Source organism: Struthio camelus, chromosome 15 (assembly GCF_040807025.1).
Source record: "Struthio camelus isolate bStrCam1 chromosome 15, bStrCam1.hap1, whole genome shotgun sequence".
NCBI lineage: Eukaryota > Metazoa > Chordata > Aves > Struthioniformes > Struthionidae > Struthio > Struthio camelus.
The window spans coordinates 4,735,951-4,754,516 of NC_090956.1; the positions used below are offsets into that span (position 1 = coordinate 4,735,951).

Below are 18,566 nucleotides of genomic sequence, written 5' to 3' on the forward strand. Positions count from 1 at the left end.
CTAGAGCCGGATAAGACTGCTTTGGTGTCTAGTCCCATCTTGCGTACTTGGGAGATCAGGACTTCAGACGTTATAAGTAGGAAAAAAAAAAAGCATTAAATTTCCTAGGAGGGGAGTCTCTCCTAGCCTGTCCCTTTAATTTGTAGTGCCATCCAAAGAGATTCATTCTGACACAAATGTAAGGTAGAAGGAGGGCATTTGAGTTCTGCTCCAATTACTGCAATGAAGAAACTCCTGCATATACCAGGATTTTAAATATACGCGCAGTACAGAGGCTTATTATCTTTAGGTTAGACTAAAATATGTAATGTGATCTTTAGGGATTTTTGAATGTGTTTTGGAAATTTTTGTAAGCAATGTGTGCAACTGAGATCTGCTTGAACTACTAGCAGCTGGTTCTTCAAGCCACAGCAGTGACTGGGGCCAGTGACTTTGTAGGATATACAGTTTTTTTTGTGAGATCCTTGAATGGAAAATACATGCAACTTGCACTGTCAGTCTGAGATCTAGAAAGTTCGGAGAACAGTTGCATGCAAGTCCCTGATGGTCTACGTTCCCCTGCCCGGTAACTTTTCTGTTAATGTCTTTTTTTTCTTCAGGTTGCTGCAGGAAAGACCTTCCACAGAAAGTATTTTATTGCCTGTGCAGTGAAACAGCTTGGATGTGCAGAGTCATGAATATATGAAGTAATCTGGAATACAGAGGGAAAATTTAGTGGAATCCCATCTTCAGCAGAATTCTTTATTGTGCTGTCAACAGCTAGCTTCAAAGTCATGCTAAGAATTTTGTTTTCTCCTGTTACCCTATAGAGAATCAAGTCCCAAATACCATTTGGTGTGCTGTAGTGTTGGTTGGAGTTAGTAAGAAAAGAACTGCTTGCCAAGCATATGTCTGCATGCTGTCAGATCTGCTTTTCTTAAAGGGAGAAAAACCTTTCTAGTTCATGTTTGTGTCTTATACTTGACTGTATTGCAAAGGAAGTGATGGTAGTGTTGGGATTTGGTTATAGGTAGCCTTATTTTTCACCTATAAATAGGTTCTAGCATAACTGAGGTGGTGTAAAGAGAGTGGGATAACTTCTTTCCTTCTGCTTTGCTTGCTTTTTATTATGCTGTTTATGTAGGGCAAGACCCTAGGGTAGCTTTGATCTTGTTACCGCACATTCTTTGTGGCCCAGTGTTATAAACATGAATAAACTTCTTAATTCATGCCACTAGATGGAACTGGCCTGTGCTTATAGATACTTGTTTAAATGTGAATTCCATATTGACTATTGACAAAATGAATTACTAGCTCTCTGTGGAAGCTTGGCTTTTACCCTCTCAGTAGTGTTTTATAGGCTGCTTTGTTTTTTATGCAATGTGTTTTAAAAGAGAAGTGGTATGTTGCCAATTCCTTCCAGGTTTGGCTTTTATTTTTTATGTTGCCTTGCCTGTATATTAGTTAGAATGCTATTTATTACGTTCCTGCCTTTAAACCACCGTGAGTCTTTTGGTGATGTGCACACGTCTGTCTTTCTACAAGGGGGTAGACAGTCTGCTTTCTTAAATTTCACTTCACGTTATCTCTTGTACCTTTTTTGATGTTCGAGGTTGAAGTGTGCAAGTTCCTTTCTAGATGAACCAGATTTGCCAATGGAGAATGCTGTCCTTACAGTAGTTTTATGGCTTATCAATTGCTTTTGGATGTAAAAGCAGTTCTTCAGGTGGCATTGGGCAAAGCATCAAGTGAGCTGTTTGGCATCAATTTGGCAAAAGACTTCTGGTGAGTGTGCTAAGCATTTTCAGTGTTGAGCCCCTTCATTTTCCCCGCCTCTGCTGAAGTCTACTTGCACATTGCATGTCCCCGTAGGGGCTAAAGTCCATACCACTTTACTTTGCTCAGAGTAAGTTTAAGCAGACACCTGTCTAGCTTCTGCTGTCTACATTGTTTGATGGTGCAAGGGCTAATTTGTGGCTTTCACATACATGCTTGCTCCCCCCTAACCAGTCTCAGGAGTGATCCTTCACCATTTGACAGGTTGAGCATTGGCATTTGCCTGCCAAACCGTTCCTTCATCAACTGTGAGATTGAATGAAAGTGGCCGAGATGAGGCAGTTGCTAGCTATGCAGAGCCTGCTGATTGTTGCAAGGAATGCTTTGTGGGACCAACTTGCCTTAAAGCAGAAATGGTTGGCATGGATACACTTGATTGGATCTTGAGGCCTGGGTGCTATTCCTGGCTTTGCTTCTAGCCAACTCAGTGACCTTGGCCGCGTTGTTCCTTTCTGCGCTCCCATCTCTCCATCTTCTAAATGGCAAGAATAATATTGATTTTTTTTCTGAAGTGCTTGGAGGACTATAGATGAAAAGTTCTACAGGACTACATGATAGCTATGCACAAATACCAGGGAAAATGGAACTGTAATAATATGGATATGACCTATATAAAAAGGACAGGGTTTTTCACTAAGCATGCTTATAATCATCCAGCTGCTGAGCTGCCACTCCAGTGTCTGTCTGCAGTAAGAACAGTGCTTTTGTACCATTCTGGCAAGTAAAGTGCTATCCAGACTTTTTTCCCTTGGTTGTAAGGGAATTCAGAAGCTGAAGAACCTAGTGCAAGTGACCAAAACTTTTTAAAGTGTGGCCCCTGAGTAACATATTGATACTAAAACATCAACATTTCCATGGTGTTCTTGTGGCTGCTTACTGGAAACTGGCTGTTCTCCTGAAGCTTCAGGGCTTGAACGTAGGAATAGTGGCATATTTGTAGAAATGGTGGTTTTAAGAGACCTCTCAAGGTCTCTAGTCCAGCCTCCTACTGAAAGCAGGACTACTGCCAGTGCTAGGACCAGGAGAGCTGCAGCTTTTTCTAGCCAAACCTTGAAAACCGCTAGGATGGAGGTTCCACAGTGTAAAGGGAAGTCTGCTTCAGGCACTGAGCCGTGCTACTGGCACCCTTCACATGTGTTCAGCAAATGTCCTGCCCTGCAGATGTGAAAACGCTGCTTCCTTGCTCGTTCCCCCTGGTGCCTACAGTGAGAGGCTGAGGGACTGGGCCTCGCTCTGTGGGAGGGGTATGGCTTCCTACCTAGAAGCTGGCTAGGTCACCAGTGTTGCCATGCAGGGTGTGCTTTATATGAAGTACGGTGTTGGTTTGGGCTCTTCCAGGAAAACAAATGCTTTTGTATATGTTAGATCATATACTTACTTTTTATCTTGTATTAAAATCTTTTGAAGATGGTGGTGATGACTAGTTCCTGGTGCGTGTTGTGTGTGTACCTACTATACTTTTTAACTGACTTTTCCATCTTACTCTGCTAGCTGCAAATCCGGTTCCCTGCAGAGGAGGTTAGGCAGGATTACTGAGGAGGAATTTGTGCTGCTCTTGTGGACTAGCTAACAGGATTTTATGGCAGACTTGCCACTTTCTTCTGACTTATGCATCAGTAAATATTTCATAATACAAATCTCTGTGCTCTAGTAAAGACAAATACTTCTCTATAAAAAGACCTCCTTCCTTGTTCCAGTGATCAAATTGTGCTCAGAGTTCGTGTATGTAGTCAACCGTTTTGTGACGGTGTGCACTGGGAGCTATAGGCTGACAGGGCATAAAATGGAAACCTGTTGTATGGGTTCTGATCTCCTAATCCTGTTCTGGAGCCTCCAGCCAGCATGTTGTGCCTGTCTGGGAACAGGTGGTAGCAGAAAATTTTAGTCCCAGATGCTCTGTCCTGTGAAGGAACTTGATCCCTGTTGTGCTGTCTTTTCCGTTTAGGAGCAGGTGGCATATCTTGGAATTTAAACCAAACCCTCATTGAAGAGAGAATGTCTCATAAATCAGGGGAGACTCATTTTTGAAATAGCAGATGATGGCAAGAAAGTGTTCTGTAAATGTGACTTGTAACAAAGCAGTAACAGTAACCTGCCCTTACATAGTGCCCTGTGGGGGGCTGCAGCCCCTTTCTGAAGCGTCAAAAGGATGAATTTTGCTGGAAGGGAGCTGCAAAGCATCTTTGACCCCTCTGAAGCTGTCTCAGCTTGGCCAGCACACAAGGGAATTTAGAGTTTTTATAAATAGTCTCTCCATTTTGAGTGACTCATTTTTACAGTTCAACTTCTCCGTAGTCAGGCCTGCAGGTCTTGCTGCTAACTGTTCACCTGGATGTTAATATTAGCATTTCTTGCATACTAACGTGTGGCATGACTTGCTTCATAATGTTACATGCAATAGGGGCTAGTTGTTAATGACACTGAGTCTGAGATGCAGGCTTGTTCAGGGTCATCCTGTAGCAGCTCGGGCACCTGGCTTGTGCTTCTCTCACCAGTAGATGGTGGCAGAAACACCACTACGTAAGCTGATGCATCAGGCTTTTGACCTCTTGGAAACAAGAGTTCTGATCTACAGAAGTAGAGGGTTTGAATCCTGACTGGTCAAGGTGCGTGTCCTCCCTTCCTGTGATTACATAGCTGTAAGCATCTGCATGTTTTCTCCATGAAGGCTTTTTAGGCCTGTTTGTACTCTTCAGTCATGCTGTCCTAACTATCAGAACAGGAAACTGAAATAGTCTTTCTAGGCACTGAGAGCTTCTTTAGGAAAAACATTGCCTCGGAGAGGGTGTACTGGGAGAGCCAGGAGAAACCCGATGATGCTGTAGTGACTGACTATTGGGAAAACCTGATTAGGATGCTGCTAAACTTGCATTGCTACCTTCTGCTTTTATTTGTCTTCTAGTTCCTCTTGCTAGCCTGATTGCCATGCCTGGGCATTGATGCTTCTGGGTGCAACTGTTTAAAATGGCAGAGAGAGGCGGAAATGAAGAGGTAATTCACTTAAACAGTTTCCGTAGCCACAGAGGGAAAGGTGAGTACTGATCTGTGCGTATTTCCAAAACTATCTCAAAACTGTGTTAACAAGCAGTAGGATTAACATCACTTGCAACTTAATATCTTTTAATAGGAAAGTGCTAACAGTCTGTTTTGCTGTGTCGTATATGCTTTGTTACGCTTTATTTTCTGTAGGTAGCTGTGAAGTCTGTTATTTTTATACTGACACTTGAAATACTTGGCTCTGTGCTTTTTTTTTTTGGCTGCCTTAACACAGACTAGTAACTTATTGGAAATGCCAAAGCCGTGTAGAGATATTCCAGCTGATTGGAGGGCCTCAACATATGTTTCAACCTCTTAAGGGCCTCTGAGGAAAGAGGCAGGCTTTGCACTCCTGTCCTAATAGGACTGCATGCATTGGCACTCATTCCTCCATGAGTGGAATTCAGAACGATGCTTTCTCTGTATGTGAGAAGGATGCTAAACAAATACTCCAAAGCTGTGAGTGCTTAATCCTATCGAGTGATACAGTTGTGTGTTGGTTTACTGTAGAGTTATTAAAATACAAACCAAAACACTATATCAAATCATAGAGACAAAGCATGAGCGTACACTGTCTATTCAGCACAGAAGTCCTATGTTTGTGGCCGGAACTTCTCCTCAGAGTTCCAGAAGCTCTGTTCGCTAGCGTCCCTATTCCTCTCTTGACCAGCCATGAGAGACGAGGTTGTCATCTCAATAGCAGGATATCTGCTGCACCCACAGCCAGGGGCTCTATCCTTGTCTTGCATAAGGTATTTGTGCAAGGCCACACCCTTTCAGAAGAGGCTAGATTGCACTGGGGACCTTGCCTCTCCTCTAGAGCACACTGTGCGCGCTAATAAAATGTATAGACCTTGAGACACTGAAAGCTCATGACTTCCCTGCAAAAATTAGGAGATGCTCTGTACCTGGCTTGCTTGGAATAGTTTTTGCAGTAGCTTGACTCCTGCTAAAGTCTGGCACAGCAGAATGTCTGTGCAGCATTAGTTAGTGAATGTTTCATGCGCATGTTGTAGTTTCTTGAGGTACAGTTTGTGCAGGTCTTTCCCTCACTGGGCTGAGGGACAAAGGAGTGCCTGTAACGCAAGTTGCAGAGGAACCAGTGACCTTTGAGCACTTCCCTGTTGCTGAAATGCCAATGCGAAGATAGCTTTTTTTCAGATGCTTCGGTGCTTTTTTGCCTTGTGACTTCAGCTGTGTCTCTTTAGCAAATAGGTAACTTTACCTGCTTTACTACAGACTGGATAAACCGCAGAGATGAAGGTCTTATCACAATATCGGATTCCTCAGATGAAGAATTACCTTTGTTGCTGGAAACGCCAGCCCAGCAACGGCATGAGGAAGATGATGATGATGTAGTCATCTTGGCAGAGGTGATGCTTCATTCTTGTACACTTTGCTGCTTTATCTGTTGCCTTTGTAGCCATTTTTTGCACAAATATCTGTGTTCCTCAGTCCTCTGTGGTTACAGTAGTTTACTTGGGATGTCTGGAATGAGTGTTGAAATGGTGACGTTTTGCTGTGTTAAGTGTTCAGTCATGTTTTGGGTATGAGAGGGGAAAGATAGATTGGTAAACTAAAAATTATGCCTAATGAAGGCCATAGCTTCCATAAAAGTATCTTAACCTGGAAGGGTGAAATGGTTTGTAAGAGGACCTGTAGTCTACTTGGGCTGCTGCTCTAGTTAGAGACTCTTGCTTGGCTGGTAGTAGTAAACATCTCTTGTCTGCTATTGCCAATAAAATAGCAGACAACTATTGACTTTTGTCATCAATGCTGATTCTGAGCAGTCTTGTGTGGGTGTCTAACCACTCATTCTTTGGGTGTATGGTGGAGTAGGCTGGAAAGCAGTTGTCTTCTCCTGCATACCACTTTCGTGTGGGCATTTGTAATGGAGCAGCTGTTATGCTGCTAGTTCATGTTCTGGTTTACGGCATGGTGGCCTGTAGCCGTATCCTAAGCATGTCTGACTTCTCATAGAAGAAAATCTGATTCTTTAAATTTCACATTTCCCCCAGAATTAGAACTTCAGAGATAGTTACTGAACAGTTTGAGAAGTGCCAGCTAACATAACAGGAGACCTCTTTCAGCTTCTTGCAGTCTCTGCAGCTTTAGATTTTAAACAAATACATTTTTGATGTTTTGTAAAATGCATGTCTTCAAACCAGCCTTGTTTAACCTCATATGCTTTATGTTCCTCTATTCTATTTGGATTTTTGTTGGGATGATGCAGACACTTGAATTGTTGCAGCTTTATAAAGCCAGCCTACTTGACACACTTTTTTTTTTTGCCTACCAGCACAGGCAGTTGCACAGGCAGTCACCCAGGAGGGTGAGGTGCTTCAGCTTACCCTGATGATTTCTAGTATCTAACGTCACATTTCAAACGTATTCTTAATATAACTTAACTTTCCATTAAAGTAACAAGAGGCATTGAGAAAATGGGTTGCTAAGCTGGCCTTTTTTCTCTTCTTTAAAAAAGAAAGTAGCAGAGGCTCTTCAAAACCTATTTGTATATAGAAGTCTTAGCCTGCCAGAAGCAGGAAGAAGGCCAGAGATTACCAGTCTGAGCTTTGGTTCCTGCTACCTGTTTAAATGAACTGATGAGTTGAGATGCAAATATGCTATCAGCTAGCTCCTGCTTCTGAGAGTATTTTACTAGGAGTGGAGTAGAGCTTGGAATAAGCTCAGGAAAGTATTCCACGCAAATCCTGTGCATCCTTGGTTTGCCAAATGTTCTCTGCTATTAGCCCTTGGGAATGGGCAAGGGATGGGGTAAAACTGATCAGGATTCAATGAAATAACGATATATAGATTGCAGTTTTATGCCTCATGCTAAATGGACTTTTCGTCTGTTTCCTATCAGAAATCTGATCGGACGCTGAAGATCATCTGGAGCAAGGACTCTGACATGCAGAGAAGAGTTCCCTCTACTTACTTTTGTCTGTCTTCTTTTCAGACCCCAAAACATCAGCAACTTCTGCGTCCTAATGTCATCAGACCTGCTGCTCAGTGGCAGGGGGCAAACGCTGTAGGAGAAGGAGGCTCTAAAGGTGCTGTAGGGCCCTTGAGGAGCATATATCTGCAAGATGAGATCTCAACTCTGCTGTGCCAGAGAGACCAGTATAATCGTATGGTGGAGAACCCTGCTGGACCAAGCAGGGATGAGAATATGAACCTTGCCTTGCAGCAGCCCGGACCCTCGGAGCCTAATGCCCCCACATTTGAAATTAGGAGCAACCAGGAGCCTGGGCCAAGATTTTTTCCAGTAATAAAGACAAGTCCGCCACTTGTTGACAGGGGAATCATTAATCTGGAGAAAGCAGACTTTCCACCACAAGCAGAGGAAAAGGTGGAAGCCCAGGGCAGGCAAGGAGAGGACTCAGAGCCAGAGCTTCTAGAAAACCTCAGAGGAACAGCTGCTGCAACCCCTGCAGGTGGGCAGGTGATCCAAGAGAACAGCAGATTGGATCACCCATACATCCAGCCATTGGAAAGCGAGCCGCACGCTGTAGTAAATGGCTGTGCTCCTCAGCAAGGCCAGCCTGAAGCAGACCCAGGATCTCTGAGGGCTTATGGAGAGGAGGCTCCTGGGCCAGCCTTCCCCAGACCTGAACCACAGCAAGATGGGATTCCAGGTCCTGCTTCACCTCAGCCAGCTCATCCACCAGAAGAAACGAGGGGTCAGCAGGCAGCAAAGGACAATGAGCAGCCAGGTCCAGCATTCCCTGGACGGAGCTCACATGAACTTGTCTCTAGTAATGTGCCAGAACAAGGAGCTGCTGGGCAGGACCAAGACCTCACTGCACTGCTCATCAGAGAGACGGTAAGTATTTCCTCGTGCTTGTTTGCCCTCAATATGCACATTGTTTTCAGACAGGTTTTTCAAGGTATGTAGTGTTTCATGTGCTCAAAGCACAGCTCCTATTGACTTCAGCTGCAAATGCTGTGTTTTGGCCAAGTATCAAGTAGGTGCAAGGTAAGGAGCAAGCAATGAGCTGTCCTGGAGAAGCTTGGTTTGAAGGACTAGCCCTCAAGATTCACGTCCTCTCCTCACCTTCTGCCGTAGAATGGGTATCGCTTGTTTTAGGGCTGGCTGTGGGTCTAGGGAATTTAGCAGAACTGGTTGTAGGATTTCAAGGGCACAGTGAGGCAAAATAACATGAGTCTGCCCTTAATGGTTTGTTTGCAGCTCTGTTCTCTTAAAGGCTACTTCCCTCTCAACTGTGCCAGTATTTTCTTTTTATGGCTGATCTCCATCTCTAAACCAGCTGTACAAACTTTAGATTTTAGAAATAAACTAGTAAAACTGAGACACTAAATTCAAGTGGAGGGATAGAGGGGGAGGATAAAGAAAACTTAGGGATGCATTTCTGGGAGCCATGACCACTTTCAGCTGGCTCTTCCAGCCAGAGCGGTCTGGACCATGGCCATGTAAAGGCCACTATAGTTAGGGCTAATAGTTTCCCTTGCAGTGTGGATTTCAAAACGGTAATTCTGAGGAGATGTTGGATAGACAGAGTGAAGACTGTTCAAATTCCCCATGCACACATGCTCCCATATACCCACTAGGTGGGATGGTTTCCAACTGTGCATGTGAAGCTTTGCACGGAGGGGCACTAGCCACAGCTACTGAATGACCAAGGAAGGCTCTCCTTACCTTTGGTACATTCACAAACATGGGTAATGTAGAAATATATATATATATATATATTTATAAGGTACTGTTGTGATGCCTCACATGTCTGTTCTCCCCTCTCCTCCAGTGCCCTAGTCCTCCTAGAGAGGAAAGGTCTTTTGATGCCTTAAGGAACGACTTTCCCTAAACAAGTGTGAAGATCTGTATCTTAATTATCCGCTAAGGTCATCCCTCCCTGTCCCATTCTATTTGTGAAAATTAAGGCTGAGAAAGTACTTTTGTTCTTATTCTCAAAGTGGTAGCCCAACAAAATTCCACTCTTTGAGTAAGACCTTGCTGATCGGTGACCAGCTCTGGTAAGATGGACAAGTAATACTCTTGTGTTATCAGAGTTACTTGACAACCCTAAGTAGTTCAGTCTTGCAAAGCAAAATACCGTATGGTGCAGTCAACTGCAATACCTGTGCAGAAACCCAGGGGGCAGAGGGCATCCCTTTGCTCTTTCCATGTGGCCAGTGCTGGGAGGACTTTTACAGAAATGCCAGTAAAGGTTTGTTTTTTTTCTGTCTGGTCTCATCACCAGTATGTCTGGTTGCTTTGAATGGGTACGTGTATTTTTTTTTTTCTGCTTTGGAATGTTGTCTTTCAGCAGACAATCTGAAACCCTTAGTCCTCTGAAGGTAAATATTAGCTCTGCTTGTGTTGCAGATGATGCCTGTGTGTCTCCGGTTTCTGTCCACGCTGAATCATTTGTCAAGCCAGCTGCTCATGGCCCCTCACATCACTATCCATATTCCTCTGAGAAAGCTGTTAGTAGTCATTCTGGAGGAAAGAAAAGCCAGCGGATTGCAGTATCTGGGGTGGCTGGAAATACATGGTCACTTGGAACCCATCCTGGCCCCAGTCTCAGGGGCATTCTAGATAATTATAAACCTCTGTCTCTGGTGCTGTTGCTAGGTTGTGCTGCATAGTTCTTCTAATACCTACATAACCTTTAGCTTTTCCTACTGTAGGAAGCAAGATTTCCAGATGTGAAGAAGGAATATATTGAAGAGCTAATCAGCCTGAAGAACTGCTATGACTTAAATGTGTAAGTACAGAGCTGAGGGCCAGAGTATGTCATGCAGCGGTCTGGCTACTGTCACACTTCCACTGCTGCTCTAGCCAATGATGCTGTTTCACAGCGTATGAAGGGTAGGAGTCGGTGCTACCTTGGTAGTGCTGAAGAGGACAGTGTGTCCCCCGCCTCCCCCCATGAACCTCTTCCTAAGGCAACACTTAGTTCTTTGGCTTTGTAATTCTGACATCACACTTCCGTTTCTCTGCTTTTGTTAAAGTAATTTGTAAGTGCTCTGTTGCTGGTTACTTGGTTCTTTAAGAATGTCATGTATCATTTCCCCTTAACTATTGCTAGTTTCTATAGGATAAGATATTGACATGACCTTTATAAAGCCTTAGTTCAAAGGTGGGTTGATGAGTTCTGAATTGGGGAAAATCGCTCCCTGCCTCTTCATTTCATATGGCTTTTGGCTCTTTCCAGGCAAAGCTGACCCCGTCCTGGACTCCATCATTTGATGGCATGATGCTGATTTTTCCATCCCCTTTGCTTAATCAAGTGATAGTGGTACTGGTGACTTCTCTCAAGTCACTTTTTGCAGATAGAATAGAGCGAACATGTTTCAAGAGGATTGATCCTAGATAGCTGCTGATGGACTCGTTTTGATCAAATTGAGCAGAAATGTGGACTGAGAAGGGAAATAAGCAGCAGAAAAGTCTGGGAACTGTCACCTTCCCAATTGTGCTAGCACCTTGAGAAGCCCCCGGTGTTAGCAGTCATATTTGATATGCTTGTGAATTGTGTTAGAATCAAAAATAACCTGTTAACTTTTCTGTCTTCTTCCTGCCCCTTTAGATAAAGCTTGCACATTCAAAGAGTGAAAGATTGTGTGTGTTGGCACCAGCAAATGCTGGGGAGGGAGTTGTCTGAAGTAAATTACTTCTGACTTGTCTGATATTAGGTGGTCTCTTTCTGCAGCTGTTGCTATCTGAAACGTGTTGAAACTAGTTATATGACATGAGAATGAAGAACAGGGATTGGTTACTAGAATATTCACTCCAACTTGTATGAATCTGGTGCCCTTTGCAGGGAACTAGGGCACTAATTAAGCAACATTGACGCGTGTGAGGCTTAGTTATTTATTGGACCATAAATAAGTTAACTGGCAGGGAACTAAGGATGAGCCCATCCATTGGGCCTTGCTTTCCAATTTGCTGCCTTTGTCCATGTTGTAAAAGTCTTGTCTTCAGAGCAGGACTTGTTGGTTAGAAATCTGTAAGACTAATTTTTTTCTTCACTTCGGAAAGTACATTCCCTGCAGTGGTGACCTGTTTAACGTGAGAAGCTTTTGGATGCCTGCGCTGTGTACTTGATCCACCTAAGAGCGGATTGCAGAAGGCTGCTAAGGCCGTAGACTGTTCCTCAGGGTGATCAGGCCATTGAAGCTGGGCATCTAGCTGCAGGATCCTCACACAGATGGTGTGGAAAAACTCATTAGTGTATCCTGCAGGGATCCAGCAAAGTCTGATAGAATTAAATCCCGGTATCGGCCTCTATCAGTCTTAATGTGTTCCTTCTCTTTTTGCTCCTGAAATCGGTCCTTTCTATTGTGCGCTGCAGAACCAGTGAGATGCAAAGGCGCTTACAGGCTTCTCTGTGGGCCATCTACAGTGTCTGCTCAGTGGTGCATTACCCACTTAACTGGGTGATAGAGGTTTCTTCCCCATATTTTTATTTCTTTAACCAAACTATCTTTTGAGTTGTTGCTGCATCTTTTGTTTTGGAGCAAATGGGTCAAAGCACTAGTCAGCCTAGCTGGCAGGATCTCTCTGATGTCCGTGGTATGTCAAGCTGAATCAGGCTTGAAGTATAATAAATAAGGGTGGCTGGGTTTGAACAGGGATGAGGCTTTTAACTGGCTATGTCCTATGGTGCAGATATTAATGAACAGTGCTGCAAGCATGTGTGCACTGCACACTGGGGGATGCACTTAACTAATTGTCAGACATATTGAAGGTTAACATCTCTGAAAATCCCTGAGCATTGAAATGGCAACTTGCAGAATAGTTCAAATGTATTCTGACTGTGACGCAGCTGAAGTCCTTATGTTTGAGCTACAGGGATTTGAGGTCCTTGAAGTTCTGGTTTTGCTAGATTAGAACAGTTACCCTTTACAAAAAGGAGGGGTGGAGGGAAGGCTGGATGCTATTAGATGCTCAGTGCCAAGATATTGTGTTGTTTCCAAAAATGATTGTCTTAAAACTTTCCACTGATGTGGAAGAGAAGATGTGAGAACTCCTCTTAGCAGGGTATCATCTATTCAGCTTTTGTGTGCAGAAGCATTCACGTTCAATCAAAAGCTTCTGGCTCAGTATGTCAATACCTGATTAAACAAAAAGAAATGCCTCTGCTTTGAATGTAAAAGCAGGGCTAAAGTAATTGTGCTGTGATAGTGGGTTAATGCTTCAAGGCAGTTCAGATTTCTTAATTAAGGACTGATTTCTGACATCAGGAATGTAAATTAGCAGCAATTATGTCTTTGCTTCATCTAGCACCTTTTCATTCAAAAAGTTTTACAAATGTTAATTGCTCCTCATAGCTCCTTTCAGAAGAGTATTATCCTCAGTTGGGGAAACCGAGGAACGGCTTATGTGACTTGACCCAACTAGCACAGCTGGTTGGTGACAGAGTTGAGAATGAGCTGTGAAAGTCTGAATCAAATAGCCTACAGCAGGCTTTCCCCTTCAAAAGGGTTTCTAAAGTGTCTGTGGAGCTCTGGCAAGGCAAGCATCCTTAAGCTACTTGCTAGGATCTCCTCTATGCGGAAGCACCCTAAGTTAAACCTAACTGACAAAGTTTATGATTTTCCTCTTGTGATCAGACCTCAGCTGTGCTGGGTTTAGAGGGTAGTATGTATGTAATTTTTCAACCTAATGATTATTTGTAAATGCTCTTTGAGCTAGCGTAGTTTCTAGTGTGAGCTGGATAACGCCTGTCTGATTTCAAGCCTTATTGCAATAAACCTGTGTTTAGAGTACACGCCTTTTTGTAAGCCCAATTTAAACATGTTTTCATCTCAGCTTTAATGTGAAAGTCGATAAAGACTGGAACTTAATTAAAATTTGAATCTGTAATCTATCCAGCAAGCCATCAGCCTTTGACAGGTTTTGTGGGAGGTTTTAAGCTTATTCTTCCAAAGGTGCATTTACACTAGCTGCCACAGAGGTCAGCTGTGTTTGAGTTTATGCTGCTAGGCTGTGACTGTTCTTTCTTGTATGTCTTCATAATGTTAATTCCAGAGTAGCAGAAAGTTAGTACACCTTGACTCTTAAAGTCATGCAAGATTTGACTTGTGCTCAAGGGAGATGTTACTTTACATTGGTTACCCATCGTAGTAAGAGTGGGGAAGTGGACCTGTTTCCCTGCTGGCACGGGATAGTAGTAGCTCACCCATACAAACTTCTCTTATATAAATGCAACTGTTGAAAGGCAGATCTATATGCTTTTCCTTTTGCAGTCATACAGCAGATCATTCTTTACTTAATTCTAAGTCATTTCACTTCAGTTTGCTCTAGCCTGAGACTGCTCTTAGTTCTTATAGGACAGGCTATAATTTGCCTGCCCAGCCTCTTAGTTATAGGATACTAAAAACCTGAAAAGTGAGGAATGAACCTGAGCTCCCAAACCCTCAAGTAACTATATTTATCTTTTCAGACTTTGTAACTTTCTCCTGGAAAATCCAGATTACCCAAAGAAGGAAGGCAGAGTGGTTTTAAATCCCAGCAGCAGCCTGCTTGCCAGCCAAGATGAGACAAAGGCAAGTGAGAATAGCCTCATCTATAGTCTGTCTCCCATTAAGCATGTTCAACCTGAGCTGATCTTGGGATGTGGTGTTCTATGAGTGTGCATTTGTGGAGTGCCCTGCTGAGCCGGGCTTTTGGAGGAGGCCTCTGGGTGCTTTTAAATTAGTGTTAAATAACAATAGTTAGTTGCTTGTAAGATGACCTCAAGACTCATGTTTTGCTACTGTATAGCTGCACCTTGTCTGCTCGTTTCCCTTGAGCCAGTCCCTCTGTCTTGCCTGCCTGTTGGCTACCTCCCACGTGGAGTGTTCATTTTGGTCACTGATCTAAATTCTTTGGTCCTTCTGTTGCATGAAGTAGACTTGGACAGTGAGTCTCTTTTGTGTGGCGTTTTAGGCATTGCTTTTTAGCCTCCTAACTGAGAATTTCCTTAGTTTCTTGTCTTGTTTATTTTTTTTTCCTGACAGTCCCTTTGACAAAGATTTTTCTCCCTGAGATGCTTTCTTCGAGTAAATTAAAATGGCTGTATGTGACTTGAGAGATGGAGATGCTGAATACCTCTGGGAAGTATCCCTCAGACTTGAGACAGTGAAGCTGTTCACCCTTTACAGTAACACGAGACAGTGAGAAGAAGATATATTTGTGTAGCCACACACAAATGGCTTTAAGCTAGTTGGCTTCAATCCTGCTAGGAGCAGAGCTGCAGTGTGGTGCAGCTCGGGGCAGGTTACCTGTGCAAGTACACCACAGTAAGCTTCATACGCCATGCTGTGCTCTAAGCTGGTGCTTAGGTTTGCACTCAGAACAAGGTGCCATGTAGCTTGAGTTGTGTGGTCTGGCAGAAGTTCCTGACTACTGAAAGATGGGTTGTTTGGGGTGTTTTTGTGTGTCTATAAAAGCCTTTTCATATCCTCTCTTGCCTCTTGCATTTTCTCCTCAGGTGCCTAAAGTGGACTACTTTGATTTTTCCAAACTTGCCCCACTTGATCAGCGGTGCTTTATTCAAGCAGCTGACCTCCTCATGGCAGACTTCAAAATGCTGAGCAGCCAGGACATTAAGTGGGCACTACATGAACTCAAAGGACACTATGCAATTACGCGAAAGGTTTTTCAGTTCAAATCTTTTTTTTTTCTTAACTGGAGTCACATCCCCTTGTCCGTGGAGGAGAACAGCGCGATGTCTCTTGCCTTACTGCCCTATCTGTTTGCGTGTGGTTGTATTTTTATAATCTGCCTTTCCTTTCAAAAAGTATTTGATGTTCATTTAGTTGAGAGACTTGCAAAATTTCTCAGCTGCAGAAAGTTGTTGCACTTTGCTGTCCTAGGAAAGTTAAGAGATGCTAGCTATTGATGGTGGATGTTGCATTGAACTGAGAAATGTTCCTGTACTTTGCTGCTGAAGTAGGGCGTAATCGCCAGTAAAGCCTAGACTAGTGAAGTCTTAACACGCTTAACTGCTGTTATTGGTTTCTTCCTGACTACACAATTGAAGAATGAGGAGGAGGCAGCCAGTGAGAGACTCGGGTTCCTCTTAAGACCTCCAAAACGAAACATATATTCCTTGTAAAAGAATGTCACTGTAATGGAGCTGCAAAGAAACTTATTCTCAAGTATCAACTAAATGCGAATGTGGTCTCAGGTTTTTGACCTGGAGCTGCTCTTTTGATGTGTTTCTCTTGCTTGAGCTTCTCTCCTTGGCTTAACTGAAAAACACAAAAAATAACCCCTTCATTGATTGATCAAGTGTTAAGTAGCGGAATTGAGCAAAAGCAGATTCTTGCTCTAAACCTTCGGAGAAGAAGCTTCAAGAAAATTGAGCTCTGTTGCATCAAAATGGGCACCAGTTGTATTAGAGATAAACTGATGTGTTGCAGAGCATCATTCAACTCTGCCTGATCAACAGGTGGCTCTTTCATTTTTATGAAATGATTGTTATAAATTCATAAAGCAACAAGATGGATAAAGGGTAGAGAGGTAGACTTGCCTTTATGGGGTGTTTAGCTTTCCTGTTTTTAAATCGATCTTAGGTACAAGTTGTTCATGCAGTGCTTTAATTTGAAGTGTTTGCCTCTGCTTTCTTCCAGAGGGCAGAAAGGATTTATGCCTGTGTTGTTTTCTAGGCCTTTTCTGATGCCATCAAGAAATGGCAGGAGCTCTCTCCAGAAACCAGTGGGAAAAGAAAAAGGAGGAAAGAAATGAATCAGTTTTCATATATAGATTTCAAATTTGAGCAAGGTAAATACCGGGGGGGGGTATGTGGTGCTCTCTGCATGGATACTGTAAGCAGAGCTGCCTTGCAGCAGAAAGTGCTGTTGTTGGAAAGGGCTGTGGTCCCCATCTATGTCTCTGTCATTGTCTAGTATCTGTTTTGAAGATATTCTTCACGAGTGCATCTGCTTGGTTCAGTGCTGTTTGAGATACTGAAGTTATGCGGCTGGTAGCGTGTAGAGGAGGAAAGGTTTAAGCTTTGCTCTTGCTGGCCATCCCGTTTCATTGTACCTTTAACCCTGATTTAGGTGATGTGAAAATTGAGAAGCGGATGTTCTTCCTGGAGAATAAGAGACGGCACTGGAGGTCCTATGACCGGCTCTCGCTTCTCCCACCGGTGCTACTAGAACAGGAATTCTATGAGCAGAAAGTTAAAGAGATGGCAGAGGTGAGAGTGGTAGGAGCTGCTTTGATCTTGTGGGGCAATGATTTCAGCTGCTGTAGAGGTCTTGGCCTTAAGCGTGGAAATCTCTCTCTTTTGGAAGTCAAATGCTGAACAAAATATTGGACAACTGATGGCTTTTGCCCCTTTAACTGTTAACACTTATGAATTTTAGAAATGAGTTACTTGGGGGTGGGGGGGGAAGTCAAGCAAGGAATTTCTTATTCGCCTAAATATGTAGTTGCACTTTTGCTACTGAAAAGCTTCCATATATCTGCTAATGTTGATATGTAGTCCATGATAAAACACCTTTTTGGACTCTTTTTTACTGAAACAGTAAAAGCTGTATTAATAAATTCTTTCCTCTAAGTAGTGGCTTCCTCTTCTGCTTTTGGGCTTGTAATTACAGCTCAGTGTTGGTGGTTAACAGCAACTAGGCTCAAGGCAGGCTATCCGCTCACTCTTCTGAAACTTGGCAGTCCTATCTCAAGAACGTCCCATGTTGAGGGGCACGCGTTTCAGAGCAGAACCTTGCAACAGTTGCTGGTGTGTTGTCTTCCCCTCGTAATCTAATGAAAGACAGAATGCACAGCTCTGCAGCTGCAGTCCTTTCTGAAGTAGCTTCTTAAAGATCAGTGTCTCTTAGGCAGATGGTAGTGTCTCCTTTTAAACGGAAAGCTCATTTTTCTTGGCTTTCTCTGGAGAGACCTATTGAGTGTGATCTTGCCTGCCCATAGAAGCATGAGCTAGTGGCCCTCCATAATTCCGAACTTGGTTCTTTGCTCTTGCTGCCTTTGCTTCTCCAGTCCATTTTAGCTGAATCATAAATAGTTCAATGGATTGGAAGGATGGATTGAATGGTGTTGTAGGCAGACAGTGTGCCTTCTATGGTGGTTTGTTAAGTCTTGAGATAATGTAAAAGTGTTTAGGGGCTGGAAAACAGGTTTATCCATTCTACAAATACAAATGCACGTGTCTCTCTTACAGCATGCGGACTTTCTCCTTGCTCTGCAGATGAACGAGGAGCAGTATCAGAAGGTCAGTATCGGTGATATGGTTCCTGGAGTTCAGTTTGTGTATAGAGACTATATTGCACTTACTACTTTGCAGAGTTCTCTCTCTTCTGGAATAGAGTTTGTTTTCTGAAGGACTGCATTTACACTGTGCTCCATTTGCTGAGCTGGCAGAACCTACATAGTATGTGTTGGCTGGCTTTTAGAAAAGGTAGACAAGAGCTGAGTCCAGCAGGACAGTATTGATGTGTGTAATGATCTGTAGTAGTTCAGTCAGCTGCTGCTTGTGTTTTTACTGGCCAGAACAAACATTGCAGTAGAATCGTACCAGTTTTGCTCTTGCTATCTACGTTATGGCTGTTTAAAACAAATTTGCTATTCTTGGAGGTCTGCCAATGGAAAGACCTTTCTCATTTGCAGAAAGGACTCTGTTTTTAAAAAAAAAAACAAAAAAAATTAAGCCCTTCATTTTAAATGAAGAGAGAAAGAGATGAGTTCAGCAGCTGTGGATTACCTTTCTCTTTCTCGATGCCTATTTTTCTTCCAACTTTGG

General features: G+C 43.2%; 1 protein-coding gene across 15 annotated transcripts in view; it reads left to right on the forward strand.

Annotated features, from left to right (window-relative positions):
* RNF216 (ring finger protein 216) overlaps positions 1-18,566 on the forward strand; it is an 86,394-nt gene that overhangs the window by 12,088 nt on the left and 55,740 nt on the right. For 6 of the 15 annotated variants that reach the window (XM_068908318.1, XM_068908314.1, XM_068908316.1 and 3 more), the window contains 9 exons: positions 4,718-4,846; positions 6,091-6,224; positions 7,718-8,677; positions 10,504-10,580; positions 14,262-14,364; positions 15,291-15,455; positions 16,471-16,585; positions 16,867-17,006; positions 17,988-18,038. In XM_068908318.1, coding sequence (XP_068764419.1) covers positions 4,780-4,846; positions 6,091-6,224; positions 7,718-8,677; positions 10,504-10,580; positions 14,262-14,364; positions 15,291-15,455; positions 16,471-16,585; positions 16,867-17,006; positions 17,988-18,038 — 1,812 coding nt within the window. In that variant the 5' untranslated portion in view covers positions 4,718-4,779. Of the gene's footprint in view, positions 1-599; positions 1,765-4,717; positions 4,847-6,090; positions 6,225-7,717; positions 8,678-10,503; positions 10,581-14,261; positions 14,365-15,290; positions 15,456-16,470; positions 16,586-16,866; positions 17,007-17,987; positions 18,039-18,566 lie in introns of all 15 variants that reach the window. The other 9 variants (XM_068908324.1, XM_068908326.1, XM_068908328.1 and 6 more) reach the window with 5 other exon arrangements.